Source organism: Neofelis nebulosa, chromosome 4, assembly GCF_028018385.1.
Source record: "Neofelis nebulosa isolate mNeoNeb1 chromosome 4, mNeoNeb1.pri, whole genome shotgun sequence".
Lineage (NCBI taxonomy): Eukaryota > Metazoa > Chordata > Mammalia > Carnivora > Felidae > Neofelis > Neofelis nebulosa.
Genome location: NC_080785.1, coordinates 7,802,768 through 7,818,012, shown reverse-complemented (window position 1 = coordinate 7,818,012; position 15,245 = coordinate 7,802,768). Strand labels below are relative to the sequence as shown.

At 42.0% G+C, this 15,245-nt stretch overlaps 1 protein-coding gene across 3 annotated transcripts in view; it reads left to right on the top strand.

Annotated features, from left to right (window-relative positions):
• The window catches only part of CUL1 (cullin 1), a 114,416-nt gene that overhangs the window by 70,843 nt on the left and 28,328 nt on the right, over nt 1-15,245 (top strand). For all 3 annotated transcript variants that reach the window (XM_058723939.1, XM_058723938.1, XM_058723940.1), the window contains exons 3-9: nt 219-393; nt 2,528-2,695; nt 6,317-6,367; nt 6,829-6,919; nt 8,146-8,309; nt 13,680-13,842; nt 14,703-14,833. In XM_058723939.1, coding sequence (XP_058579922.1) covers nt 219-393; nt 2,528-2,695; nt 6,317-6,367; nt 6,829-6,919; nt 8,146-8,309; nt 13,680-13,842; nt 14,703-14,833 — 943 coding nt within the window. The remainder of the gene's footprint in view (nt 1-218; nt 394-2,527; nt 2,696-6,316; nt 6,368-6,828; nt 6,920-8,145; nt 8,310-13,679; nt 13,843-14,702; nt 14,834-15,245) is intronic.

The following is a 15,245-nucleotide window of genomic DNA, read 5'->3' as shown; positions in this document are numbered from 1 at the left end:
CGGGGCTTGAACTCAGAAACCATGAGATCATGACCTGAGCCGAAGTCGGACGCTTAACCGACTGAGCCACCCAGGCGCCCCCTTCGCTGTTGTGTTAACAGACTTTTGTTGATATATTGTAAGCATATTGGTATGAACATATTTTCTTTAAAAATATTTCGGTATTAATCACTGTTGGCATTGATGATGCATGTTGATTTCCTTAACTTTTCTCCAAGTCACGTTTATAACTACTGCACGAGTGTTCACCAGTCAAACCAGGCCCGAGGGGCTGGCGTCCCTCCCTCCAAATCGAAAAAGGGTCAGACGCCTGGGGGAGCTCAGTTTGTTGGCTTGGAATTATACAAACGACTTAAAGAATTTTTGAAGAATTACTTGACAAATCTTCTTAAGGTAAGACGTTGTACGTGTATACTTAATACTTTTTATAATAGAATGTAAAAGAAAATAGAATACAATAGAATACAATTTACAATAGAATGTAAAAGATGATTCTAACTTGATTGAATGCTAAATCTCTCACTGTTATTTGTTCATTGTTTTCGGCATTGATGTTTGCATGAAGCTATTTTGCTCTTGCTTAGTCTTTTACCTATTACGAAGATGAAGCTTTCCTAAGCTATATTCTGTCTTTTAATTTGTTAAATTAGAAGGCTTTGATAGCTTTATATCCCATTAGTACTTTTCCTTAAATCACTAACCATTTTGTATTTGGTTGTTGGAAATTAACGGACCTTTTCACTTCGAGCATCTAATTATGAATTCAGATCACCTGTGTTGTATTTTGACCCCAGTGTGTTGTTTTGTCTAAAAATGTACAAATGATCCTAAGGTTATCTAACCTTTGGTAATCACGTTTTTCCACTGTGACCTCCTTTTGCACATGGTCATGTAGTGTATTTCAGAGCTACGATGAAATCGTGCCCTTGGCTAGGATGGGTTTCTCTGCGAACATCCATGGCCTTCGAGTATGGTTCCTCCTGCTCCGAGCCGTTGCTCGGACGATGATAGTTTTTCCCCTTCATCTTCTGCCTTTTCCTTCCTCAGTCTCCATCCTCTGTAGGAAAGGCAGTGTGATGCCTGCTTTCCATCCAGCCACAGGATGGGCAAGTGCTCCTTCATCTGGTGCTACACATGTCACATAGAGTGAGTGAAGACACCTATACTCTCGACCCTGGGAAGTCTGTGCTCTGTGTATATGCTTTAAAGATTTTTTGTTTACACAGACATTATGCAAAATTTTCAGCCTGCTTCAAAATTGTTTTTCTTAATCTATTTCACAAGGCAATTGGAAACTTAATATCATTCTAACAGACCATAGTTGACTGACCACAAATTGTGACTAAGATAGCATGATTTTCATGTTTCCTAAACCGTGTGTTTCGTAGAGTTTTGCTGAAACCGCTGTGTCCTTCTGTTTATTCAGAACACTTTGTAAAGTGAACGCTGGAATTGATTATTCTTCAGCATTAAAGTGAGGAACAGGAGTATATTGTGTTGTATGAAAGTATTGGGAGCTGTGCTCTATCAGTGATATCTTTGCATTTTGGAAAAGGTCCTGTGCTATAAGCCAGAGTGGCAAACCTTTACATTTGATAGTTCATTTCTTACTGAAATTTAAGTGAGCAAAAATCTGGTTGTATCAAGATCTGGTCAGATTTTCCTGTGGCTTATGGGCTCACTTGTGTGCCACGTGTTTGTGGGGCCTCAGTTCTGAGGTTGACGACACTGAGGCAGGGCGAGCGGGTGGCCTTCCCAGGCCCTTGGTTCATGGCGGGGCTCCGTCCCTCGTTTGTCACCTCTGTGCTTTCTTGCTGCAGCGTATTTCAGGGACACTGAAGTGGAATATACAGTTTTTAAGGAGGCAGATTTACCTTGCGGATGTCATTAATACTGGAGGAAAAAAATCTCCGGTTGATCCTTCACATAACAATTTGTGGTTTACCTTGTGGAAATCTGGGTAAAAATAATTTTGGTGAATGCACATTTTCCCCTTGAGATCTTGTTAAAGAAGAAATATTGTACCGTTACACTTATTTTTACAGAAATGCAACAGATTAGTGTAAAAACTATTAATTTATAGTTTTTAAGTAAATTTAATGAAGGAAGCAGATGCATTAAAAAATCGAGTAGTATTGGCCCTGTGGTCTAAATTGCTAATAGGACATTTTAATTAACTTTAACTGAAAAATATCAAAAACGGGGCTGATTTTGAGGTAAATTCTTTATTCCCTTCATTCTAAAAGTTGAAGGTACTTCGTATGAGTGTATATGATACATAATATTCCACCGTGGAAAGTTTCCATTTTGAAAGAATTTTCATTAAAATTCTCTCTATAGTCTGTTCCTCACAAGCTATATTCTTATGAGAATTGGTGTTAATGAGCATGTTTTTGTATACAAAATAAAAAGCTCATCTAAAACCGAACACATGGATGTATTTTTAAAGCCATAGGTTTGTTTTAGTGAACTTTTAATTTATCATGTGACAAATTAGTCCTTAAAGCTTGGGTTCACTTGTTTTTAGGATGGAGAAGATTTGATGGATGAGAGTGTACTGAAGTTCTACACTCAACAATGGGAGGATTATCGATTTTCCAGCAAAGTGCTGAATGGAATTTGTGCCTACCTCAATAGACATTGGGTTCGCCGTGAATGTGACGAGGGACGGAAAGGAATATATGAAATCTATTCTGTAAGATTTTTTTAAATACCTTTCATGTGTGTGCTTTCTTAGTGCTGCCTCATCTGTCAGTAGGGGGAGCTAGGCGAGTAGTGAAGCTGTTTTCAGACCCGGAGGCTAATTTCCTTTGCTTTAATTTATCGACAGATGACTCTTAAATATTTTGTGGCAGGAAAGGATGAGTAAATTGGAGTTCTGAAATACAGCCTCCACACTTCTGCATTTACTGATAAGTTTCTTCCGCAGTTCCTCGACCAGCCGTCCAGTCTAGCCTGGAACTGTCCCACTTGTAGCCCTGGGCATCCCACGTGCTGGCTGTGTCAGGCAGATCCAGTCCCGAGCCGGGGACCCGGGCCTCCCAGATCAGCCCTCGTGGCCTCTGTGGTTTGGGAAGCTGTTTAGGGAGAGGACCGTGTGGTGAGATGCCCTGCCCTCTCTCTTTACAAAATAATACGATACTGACAGAGTTGAAAGTTGAAGGTTCTTTTTAGACGGCATGAAAATAAGATTGTGAAAAGGCAGAAGTCGAGTGACTGAATCACTTTCATTAATATGTTTCTTAGTTCCATTGGTTTTCAAGGTGTGGTCCCCAAACCTGCCACATCATGGACACCTGGGAACTTGTTAGCAATGCACATTACTGGGCCCCAGCCTCAACTTACTAGAAACCCTGGAGGTGGGGGTCAGCAGACTGTTGGAGTCCCTTGAGAGGACTGTGATGTCCAGTCAGCTTTGGGGACTGATGTCGTAGACCAGTGGAGGGGAAGGACTCAACAGAAGGCCTGTCTGTTCGGAATGGGCTATCAGATGCACAGACTGTCCTCTTCTTGAACCAGTGATGTGAACATGTTAACTTCTGCATAATGAGATTATCTCCATCTCCCAGAATGCTGGTATATTAGCAGTACTTTATTTTGGACAGATTTAATAAAAGGAAAATGTAATGTATCATAGATTCATGACAAACTAGTATCATTTATATATATCCTATATATGTGATATGTATAATGAACAAAACTTTGTGGATTTAGTATTTTGAGTTGAGCCTTTTGTACTTTCCTTTTTCTTTTCCACTCACAAATGCTTTCTTTACGAATCGGCATGATTTGGGTGATTTCTTCTTGGATGCACCTTGACCTAAAACACCACACGAACCCTGCAGTAATGTCACAGACTCCTAAAAATCGTTACACCTGAACTTTTTGTGTGCTATATTCAAGAACAGAGAAAATAGAAAGAAGTTCAAGTATACTTCGTAGGCTACGATTTTCAGCTTCTATTTTTTATTTACTTTGAAAATTCATACCTTCTACATCCTTAAATACTGTCTGTAGTAACCGTTTGGAAATACAACATGCAGCCGTAAGTTTTAGCAAAGGCCAGTGAATACCCCTGTCTAGAAACAGTATTTCCTCTGTGTGCTCTTCAGTGAGCCTGTTGAATTCATAAAGTTCAAGCATCAGTTGACACAGAGGAACAGTTGGGCACAGTGATCTCTCATTGTATTTTCCAGGAGTTCCAGAAGGTGGGGATGCTTTGTCGCCCAATATAAAGTTTTACCTTTTTTTTCCTAATAATCCTTTCTTCCTTTTTAATTATAGAAAGTTGTTGTTTTCCTTTCATGTCCACCAGAGGACGTAAATTAATTTCATTATTGATACATTAAAGTGATGGAGCAAGATTTTTTCCTGGACTCCATTCCTTGTTCGTCCGAACTTTGTTGTCTGGTGTACATTTGGCCTTGCTTTCTTATCTTGGCATCTCTGCTTCCTTTCTTCCTTCAAAGTGACAAGTTATCCAGAGTCAAATTAGACTTGCCTAAGGCTGTCTTGATTTAGAACAATGTTTGGAAAAAAGTTATTTTTAAAGGTGTAGTATATCTTTACTAGAAGTTCATGGCCATGGCATTGCATTTTCCCTGCTTACTCTTGCTTTAAAGAAGTCTAAGACTCGAGGCGGCAGAATTTGCACAGGGAAAATCGTCCCAGGCTTGCCTTTCTCCTGAAAAATGAGGCTCTTCCCTTCTAACATCTTCTTGGACATCATAGTTTCTAATTCTGAAATCTTATTTTTATGGAAACATTACATGAGTATGTGTTGTTCATGCTTAATTAAAAAGTAGTTATCTCTTAGAATTAAATCTTGTCTTTTGCAGCAACATGGATGGAGCCAGAGAGTGTAATGCTAAAGCGAGATAAGTCAGAGAAAGACCAATATCGTACAGTCTCACTCGTATGTGGAATTTATGAAACAAAACAAATGAACCAAGAAAAAGAGACAAACCAAAAAACAGACTGTTAACTCTAGGGAACAGGCTGATGGTTCCCAGAGGGGAGGTGGGCCGGGGCAGGGCTGAAATGGGTGAAGGGGATTGAGAGTCCACTTACAGCGATGAGCACCAGGTCACGCATAGAATTGTTACACACGCGAAACTGGTATAACACTGTTAACTGCACTGGAATTCAAAAAAAGTTTTTAATTGTTTAATCTTTATTTTTTGAGAGAGAGAGAGACAGAACGCAAGCAGGGGAGGGGCAGAGAGAGAGGGAGACACAGAATCTGAAGCAGGTTCCGGGCTCCAAGCTGTCAACACAGAGACCGATGTGGGGCTCGAACTCACAAACCACGAGATGATGACCTGAGCCGAAGTCTCGGACACTTAACTGAGCTACCCAGGCGCCCCCCAAACTTTTTGAATAATAAATAAACGAATTTAAAAAATAGTCTTCTCTTAAATATTGCTTTTCATGTTGCCTTTGTTTTGTGTGTGGTAGGAACATTACTCAGGGTTTATTGCATAAATTAAATTACACATAATCTTCTCTGAAACACATCTTACATCAACCTAGTCTTATCTGTGTTTAAATTTAGGAAAAATAAGACTGAAAGCATTTATGTCTAAGTGAGTTCCTCACCAGTTTATATTTGAATATTGAATTGTTAAAATTTTGAATTTTACTCTGAATACTACCTCTCTCCATAAACAGCTGAAAATCATTTATGAATTATAACCATTCCCCTTGGGGGGGGAGCATTTTTATAGTGATTTTCTGGCATAACTTCTGTGGAAAGTTTTAGAAATGCATCAAAGACTCCAACACACATGAGTGCAAGTAAAATGGGAAATCTGAGCAATTCCTATATAATGAACCACGTCTACTTAAAGTGTGCAGTTTGGTACGTTTCCAGCCGTGTGCATCCGTGCAACACAAATCACCACAACTAAGATACACAACATGCTGAATTTTTATCATCTGTTACTTGATTTATCGAGTATTAGGAAACTATGATAGCTGGAATTATCTTCATTTAGATGACAAATTAAATTTGGGCCAGGGAACAGTGTTAGAGGTTGACTCCACTGACACCCTGTAAGCTGATATGTTTGGTCTCCTAAAATCCAGGTTTTCTTTGTGTCTGAATTATTAAAATGGGAGCTGATAAGTGGCTGTATTTTGAAACCTCCTGAAGTTGCTAACTCGAGCATCTCTGATGTCGTCATGATAGGTTTTTACCCAGTTATAATCTAGAAATACTGATAGATGAGATTCAGGCTATTCCTATGACTTCAGTCTTAGAAAAACGTGGTAAAAGTGTAGACCTCTTACACTTCTCCTTTTTCTTTTCATCCAGCTTGCGTTGGTGACTTGGAGAGATTGTCTGTTCAGGCCATTGAATAAACAGGTACGCACTTGTGTGAGAGTGTGCGTGTTGTCCTGTTAAAACCCCCTTACAGGGGCGCCTGGGTGGCGCAGTCGGTTGAGCGTCCGACTTCAGCCGGGTCACGATCTCGCGGTCCGTGAGTTCGAGCCCCGCATCAGGCTCTGGGCTGATGGCTCGGAGCCTGGAGCCTGTTTCCGATTCTGTGTCTCCCTCTCTCTCTGCCCCTCCCCCGTTCATGCTCTGTGTCTCTCTCTGTCCCAAAAAAAAATAAATAAAAAACGTTGAAAAAAAAAAAAACAAAAAAAAAAAAAAAACCCCTTACAGATTTCATTTCTTAGGCGTTGTCTCCTCACAGCTTTAGAATGCCCTAAGAGTATCTGTCACCTTGCATTGTGTAATGTTCTCAGAGTCCAAGAGATGTGTGGTAATATACGTGCTGTAGTCTGTAATCTACAGGTCTTTTCCCTTTATCCTTCCTAAAGGTAACAAATGCTGTTTTAAAACTGATTGAAAAGGAAAGAAACGGTGAAACCATCAACACAAGACTGATAAGTGGAGTTGTACAGTCTTACGGTAAACCATTTCCCTTTCACCTACTCAGAGTTTTCGTGTCAAATGACAATCCTAACCGTGTTCTGACAGATGCGTTGACAGATATTTTAGCTGTTGTGAAAATATTGTTTGCATGTACAAGGGCCCTCAAAAAACTCTCTTTAAGTGAGTGTGATTCTGTTTGATTTTACCCCTCACAAAAATTGTTTGATCTTTGTTTCTCATGGGACTTTTGAGGAATTCGACATTTGAATTATTTTCTGCTCTCATACTGCTGAATGACTGGATATATAATATGATGGAGTGTCATTAATGGAGTGGGAAGAGGACCAGAGACCTGGGTCAGCCTGAAAAGTTGAGATTGAGCAACTGATGAGCTAATGCAATGTTTGGAAAACTTCAGTGGCCTCGTGTTTCTCTGAAAGTTTACATTTAGTCCTTGTGGGGAGGCAGGTGAAATCAGTGAAGGTGATTAAGAGATAAACCTGTAGTTATAAAAGAAATGTCATGGGGGGTGTAAGGTACAGCATAGGGAATGTAGGCGATAATACAGTAACTTTTTAAGGTGACAGGTGGTGGCCATACTTCACTGTGGGGATCATTTTGTCATATTCACAAATATCAAATCCCTGTGACGACCTCCTGGAACTGATAGGCTACGTCAGCTACACTTCAATTAGAAATAAATGTCGTGTTGGGACACTTGGGTGGCTCTGTCGGTTAAGCTTCTAACTTCGGTTCACGTCTTGATCTCGCGGTCTGTGGGTTCGAGCCCCGCATCGGGCTCTGTGCTGACAGCTCAGAGCCTGGAGCCTGCTTCGGATTCTGTGTCTCCCTCGCTCTCTGCCCCTCCCACACTCGCTCGCATACATTCTCTCTCTCCTTCTCTCTCTCTCTCTCTCTCTCTCTCAAAAATAAACGTTTAGAAAAAAGAAATGTCATGTTTAATAAGTTTTTTAAGTGAACTTCATGATAACTTTGAAGCATGCTTGGCCACGGGTCAGAATTACTTCCTTTTATGTCTTGGATTTTATTTCTTTTTTCTTTCGTTGAAGGCGTGTACTTTAGTGCACGCCTGTGAATAGCAGGCTTACCTTATGTCCTGCCATTTTCCATTTACCTTTTAAACGTAACTTAAGCTGAATGTTATTTTAAACGTAACTTAAGCTGAATGTTACTCATGGGTATGTTGGGTAAAATGTGACAAAAACTAGGGTAATTGAAATACAGTTCCTATCTGTTTCTAGTGGAGTTGGGGCTGAATGAAGACGACGCCTTTGCCAAGGGCCCTACGCTGACAGTGTATAAAGAGTCCTTTGAATCTCAGTTTTTGGCCGACACGGAGAGATTTTATACCAGAGAGAGCACTGAATTCTTGCAGCAGAACCCAGTGACTGAATATATGAAAAAGGTACGCTTACATACGGCGCATACGGTAGGCTTCGGCTAACACGGTTCTCGCCGCTCCAGTGGGTTATTCTCTTTGACGTGCACAGCTCTTTCCACAGATCATGTCTTGGGCAGTGTTCCCCTGCAGTGTCCGTAGCCCATACAGATGCTTCTCCCCGCCCACCAAGGAGCTTTCATAATAACTTCATCTGACCGTCGCGGCTCCGTGTTCTCTCCAGGGCTCTGAGGATCTAACTGTCAGAGCTGTGTGGCTTCTGTGTTTTGAACTTGCTCTCCTAGCATGGGTAACTGTAGCTAATGGAAGCCACAGGCTTCAGTCAATGAGAAGATAAGTTTCGAAGTACCAGCTGTTGCTAGGTTTGCAAACTTTGCTGTTTTCCCTTCTGAACTGTTCCCTAACAGTCTCCGGTACAGCCTTCAAGTTTACGGTAGAGGAGATCGGGCTGAAACCACAGGATCTAAGATTGGTCACAAACTGTACCGTAAGTCTTTTTCAGTACTGAGTGATGTTCCAGCGAAGTTCTGGTGTAATTTTTTTGGTTCTCTTTCTCGGGAATACAGGTGTCCCGGACTTTTCTCCGTGAGGAGTGACCTAGGTTAGGAATCAGCACACCTGTTCTGTAAAGGGGCACAGGGCAAATATTTGCGCCCCACGTGGTCTGGCAGCTGTTCAGCTCTGCCATTGAGGGAAGAGCAGCCATGGCAACATGTAAGCAGATGCGTGCGGCTGTGTTCCAGTAAAATGTGACTTAGAGGCAGGATTTGGCCCGTAGGCTATAGTTTGCTGACCCCTGAGCGAGACATCCAAGGACATCTCCAGGGAGGCTGGGCCGACCGTGCCTCATCTCTGCTTTGCCCTTTATTCTCTGTTGGCCAGGAGAGGAGGGGACCGCACAGCCACTCAGGGCAGGTGCTGTGATGGAGGTAGCCGGTCAGCCCCCCAGGGCAGCAGTGTGAGTGAGCAGTGTGCCTCTCTAGGCACACAGCCCCGCCCAGTGTGTGTGACGTTCTGGGTGCCTTTTCCCCTAGGACGTCGTGGTTGTCAGTGGGCTTGAGAAGTGTGCAGTTGAAAGTCCTTGATGAACAGATTTCTGACATCTCAAAACCTGACAAAAATGGAAGTCTTCAGAAATACTATCCTTGGAACAGTATTAGCTCTTTGTGTCTATCTGTGGGTTAAGTTAGCTTTTTGGTGTGCCGACCCGGGACCTAACCAGCTCATTCTGAGTGTCGGTCGCCTGACAAATGAACTTACGGAGCAGAATCTGTTTTCAGTCTTAGCATCGCCTGTTATTGTGGGTTTTTCGTTTGGCAGTGTCGTTTTCATGATCACATCTCTTCTCGACTCTCCTGCATCTGGTGATTCTTTTAAAAGTGGGGTCTTTTCTCAGGGTGCACATCGGCAAGAGCGACGCTGGGTTCCCGTCACCTCCGTTATCCACCCCTGGGAAGGTGGTGGTGACATGACGGGGTCTGCTCTTCAGGCCAGAGACTTGAGCGCCCCCACAGCGGGGAAGTCTCATTTTTAGGTCAGGCCTGGAACCCAAGGCAGCTTGAGGAGCAGAGATTTCCAGTGTGAGCCCTGCCTTTGGGGCTGCAGCATGCTTCCTGTGCCCCGGTGGTGCTCTTAGAGGGGGTTCCTTCCTACGGGGGTTACAGGTTGGGCCCGGATCCAGTTGGATCTTACCAAACATGACTTCCCTCACATTCTGGAAGTCCATAACATAGAGGATCTATGAGCATAAAATTGGAATTTAGCTGTATGAACAATTCTACCTAGAGCCTTGGGCTGCAAATGTCATTTTAAATCCCTATTCAGTCATTTCCTGGGGAGTTGACCTAACCTTTCTGGTCCTCAGTCCGTCCCTCCTTCCCTCCCTTCCCTCCCTCCCCTCCCTCCCCTCCCTCTTTCCCTCCCTTCTGCCCATCCATTTATTTTTGAGAGCAAGAGAATCCAAAGCATATATTCAAGCTCTGACAGTGCAGAGCCTGATGTGGGGCTTCATCTCATGAACCGTGAGATCATGACCTGAACCGAAATTAAGAGTGGACCCTTAACTGAGCCACCCAGGGGCCCCTGGTCCTCAGTTTCTTCATCTGTAAAATGAGGTAATAAGTTTTAGTTTGTTTTTAAGGCTTTATCTTACTATTATTATTATTTTAAAATTTACTCAGTTTTGAGAGACAGAGTGAGTGGGGGAGGGGCAGAGAGAGGGAGACACAATCTGAGGCAGACTCCAGGCTCCGTGCTGTCAGCACAGAGCCGGACACGGGGCTCAAACTCACGGACTGTGAGATCATAACCTGAGCTGAAGTCAGACACTTAACCTACTGAGCTGCCCAGGTGCCCCAGGTCCTCAGTTTCTTCATCTGTAAAATGGGGGTAATAATTTTTTGTTTGTTTTTAAGATTTTATTTTTAACTAATCTCTACACCCAACATGGAGCTTGAACTCACAACCCCAAGATCAAGAGTCACATGCTCCACCAACTGAGCCACCCAGGTATCACGTAATAATTTTTATTTTGTAATACATATATGTTTGGTGCCTGGCAGATCGTAAGCATGATATGAGCATTCATCATTCAGAACCTCCAGTAGATGCCTGAGAATATGCAAAACCAGAGGATAAAAAGTGGCACGTTTTATTCAATAACTTCAGGGGAAATTTTGTTTATATTAAAACAGTCTGTCAGGAAATAATATACAAAACTCCTGAGCAATATTGAGATAAAGCATGAACCTTTAAAAAATACTCTGCTTTTAGCCACTAGTTTGGGCTAGGTGTGCAAATTCCCTGAGGGGTCTACGTTCCCTTTTCTGTGATTTGAGGGATATTTTAGCGGAAACATTTGAGAATCTTCAGTAGGGATGGCTTTGATGAATTAACGACCCAAAGCCACAGTAGGGTTTTTAACACATCCTGCTGTCTCATGTGATTGAGACTCATGTGAGCTACAAAAGATTTGTTGACTGTTCTAGGTTACTGATGTCAGATGTTCAGTATTCCATTAATTTCCTTTTTTGGCAGGGAGTGGGCCCGCTTTTCCTTTTGTTTTTCCTGCGGAACCCATCCTAGTAGAATTAACAGGGACAGTCTTTAATTGCTTCGCTTTATTTAGTCATTTTGAACTTGGTCCTGGAGGCGCCTGGGTGGCTCAGTCAGTTAAGCGTCCGACTCTTGATAGTAGCCCAAGTCATGATCTCACGGTCCTGGGATCGAGCCCTGAGTTGGGCTCAGAACAGAGTGCGGAGCCTGCTTGGGATTCCCTCCCTCCCTCCCTCCCGTCTGTCTGTCTGTCTGTCTGTCTGTCTCTCTCTCTCTCTCTCTCTCTCTCTCTCTCTCTCTGCCTTTCCCCCACTTGTGCTCTTGTGCTTTCAAAATAAATAAATTTTTTAAAAAATTGAATTTGATCCTGGTGTTCTGGACAGTGATGGTCAAGAGCTTACTTGACCTAGAATCCACAAACCTGATGACACAACACTGGATACTTTGGTTTCTTTATATTTAAAACAAGCTATTACTGAGGCCCCTCTGTCCTTTAATGTTTTTTAGTCACTCAGGGGCCAGTTTACTCTCTCCTTCCTTCTCGGCCCCTGTGGGAGGGTCCTGTGGCGGAATGCTGCCCCTACCACAGTGCCTGAGCTGGAAAGCCATTGTGACCCCCCCCAGAGAATGAGTCAGCAGTCCCACCAAGGCTGTACCTTTCATCTGAGCAGGGGTAAAAGTTTGTTTTAGGAGAAAGCAGAGTTTGAAACAGGAGTTTCTGCTGCCCAAGGTGATTTATGTCCTTCTAGGAAACAGGTATAACTTCAAACAGAAAAAGAAGTGCTTTTTGGTTTGCATGTCCTGTATTTTACTATATCGCTTGCATTCTTGAGGCTTAGTGAGTATCAGATCTGAAGCAGTACGCACTTAACGTAGAACTTCTCAGTTAAAGCACAAATGATCCCGTATGGTTTAAAATAACTTCATAATCAGAGAATATATACACATTAATTGTAGGCTTTTTGGAAAATACAAGGAACATAAACCTGCAAGCTTGGAACACTAAGTATGTATATAAAACCAGATAGGAATAATTCTGTAGGTTTTTTGGTAACTTGTCCCCCCCACCCCCCCCAACTAATTTGTTACATTAACATATTTTATTGTTACTTATTTTACTGGATAATAGTATTCCATTAGCCAAATATGCTATGCTTTCATTACTTCCTACCAGAAACTTGAGGTTTTTTATATGTCTTCTTTTATAAATTGTTCCTTTTCCTTTCATGTTTTTTTTATTTGGAGGAACTTAACTAATTTTTCAGGGATCATTCTGTGTCGAGGACCTTGACATTTTGATAAATACTCCAGATAATTTCCAGGTTTATTTTGTTGTTCACATTTCACCATTTGGAATGTGTAATAAGGTTCTGACTTCTGTTGGTTAAATAACCGTTTCATTGTTAGTAATTCTTGACAGCATAAATCCCGCCTGCATTTTTTGTTTCTTGGCTCTTGAGTGTTTATTCTTCCAGTTGAATTTTTATAGATTTCTCCCAAATTATACCAAATCTAAAATCATTTTGGAAAGTAGGGCACTTTTACAATACTAAGTATAGTATTTCTCTTTCTCACCTGATTAATTTGAGATTATCATTGAAATTTCATCGTTGCTTTGATAATTTAGTGGTTCCTCGGTGATACTTTATACCACACATATTTCTGTTGATACACTGTAAAATATATGGACTTCTATTTATTTTGCTGCTCTGTTAGATTACATCTTCGTTTTCCTGTCTTCCTTGAAGGGAATGGTAAGAAATCGAAATGCATAAATAATCCAGTAGTTACAGAGGTATATACTCAATGGTTGGCAAGAGAAGGCCATGATATTTTTCCTTAAAATTTGTTTAAAAGTCTGATTACTAATAACTCTTTCCATGTGGTCATTTCAGGGAATATACTCATGTGACTCTTGACTTCAGGTGGCTTTCAGTCAAAAATAGGGGTTCTGAACATGGTGTCCACGGATAAGAGAGGGTCCATAGGTGTCTCAGAGTGTAGAATAGGGATATTGCCCCCAGAAGGTGAAAAGCCACTTACCTGAAGGACGAAAGTTGACGTGAACACATCTGAACTAACAAAGATAATCTTGTGAAGTCATTTGAAAAGGAGCTAGAGGTGGAAATCTCTATGCAGAGAAATGCAGAGAAAATGGAGCACGTCAGTGACCACTTAAACGTGGTTGGCATTCACCTAACGTCACAGGACCCCTTCCCTTTTCTCTTAATGTATTGGAGCTTGTGAATTTAATTTGCCATTATTCGTGTAGCAGTTCTTTAGAAGTGAATCCAGACGGTTCACTCGAATTCATTCCTGCAGGCAGAGGCCCGTCTGCTCGAGGAACAACGAAGAGTCCAGGTGTACCTTCACGAAAGCACACAAGATGAACTAGCAAGGAAGTGCGAGCAAGTGCTCATTGAAAAACACCTGGAGATTTTCCACACAGAATTCCAGAATTTGTTGGATGCTGACAAAAATGAAGGTGAGCCACTCAGACTCCCTCCAGACCTGGGTTTCTCACGATCTGCAGTTTTGAGGTTGGTTGAAACTCTAGAGTCAGAGCTAACAGCATCACCAACAGCCGGTTTTGAAGAGATTAGTGCGCGGTCAGCCTGGTTGTGCACTGATTTCAGAGCTCTGTGGAGTGTTGTGGGGAGGACTTTGGGAGAAGAACATCTTTTCAGTCGGCGTTCTTTGGAGGGTTACTCGTCCCGTATACTCTGGCATTGACTGACGCTACCCCTGACTTGTCCTTGACTGTTTTTCTTCTGAAAATTCTTCAAGATGAGAAGGCTAGTATTTTGTGAAAGCATTTCTCTTACCCTTCAGGTTTTACTGGGAGATGCAAGGAGCTCAACGAAAGATTGATGTTTGGGTTCAGAAGTTTTCTCTTTGGCCTTCATAAATTAACCATATGCCATTCGAAGAATTTGGGGGCCCTTTTGTGACTCGTTTGTATAGTTGGGATAGATACTCAAATACTCTTTAAATGTATTCGTCTTTTAAAATCAGTACATGAGTGCCTGTTATGTATAAATAATCCCTCGGTCTTGAGAATTTGAGGAAGTATCTGATGCAGCTTCTGATAAAAAGACTTTTTTTCTGTTGTTAGATGTTTCTCATAGTAAAGGGAAAAATAAACTTTCATGAGAGGACGGTTTCATTGTTACTTTCAGCTAACTACATGTATACAATTCAGTTACAATTAAAACGATGATGATTTCGATCAAAAAACACCATTTTATCTCAGGGCATCTGGGATCACAGTATACGTACATACTTGGCGGAATGGATATGCAAAGTTTGTTTCAGTGCATAAGACGTGGCACCTTCTTCTTTCAGATTTGGGGCGCATGTATAATCTCGTATCTAGAATCCAGGATGGCCTAGGAGAATTGAAAAAACTTCTAGAGACACACATCCATAATCAGGGTCTCGCAGCCATTGAAAAGTGTGGAGAAGCTGCTCTAAATGTAAGTACCGTTCCTGAGAGTAGTCGGACTTCACCGTTTCCGCACACGAGCTGCAGGTGCGTGTCGTAGGCTTGCGTTGACCAGTCCAGGTGGTCAGGTTTTCCCCAGAACTCTCGTGAGGAACCTTCGTTTGGTGTTTTAATGTAGAAGGTTGATAGGCCTCTTTGCTTAGGAAGTTTCTCCACAAACTCTTCTCGGGCACTTTTTAGGCATTGAGGATGTCATTTCTTGATTTTTTTCTCCCCTTTCATTTCTTCTCACGCTTCCATTCCTTGCACTAGAAGAGCAAAGATCTTCCATAGAACGAACAGGCCCAAGCCTCCTAGACATGTGGCTCTGGCAGCCACAGACCACAGGCTGCACCTGTTGGTGACTTGATCTGAGGGCGACCCTCCAGCGGAAGGTAACAGGG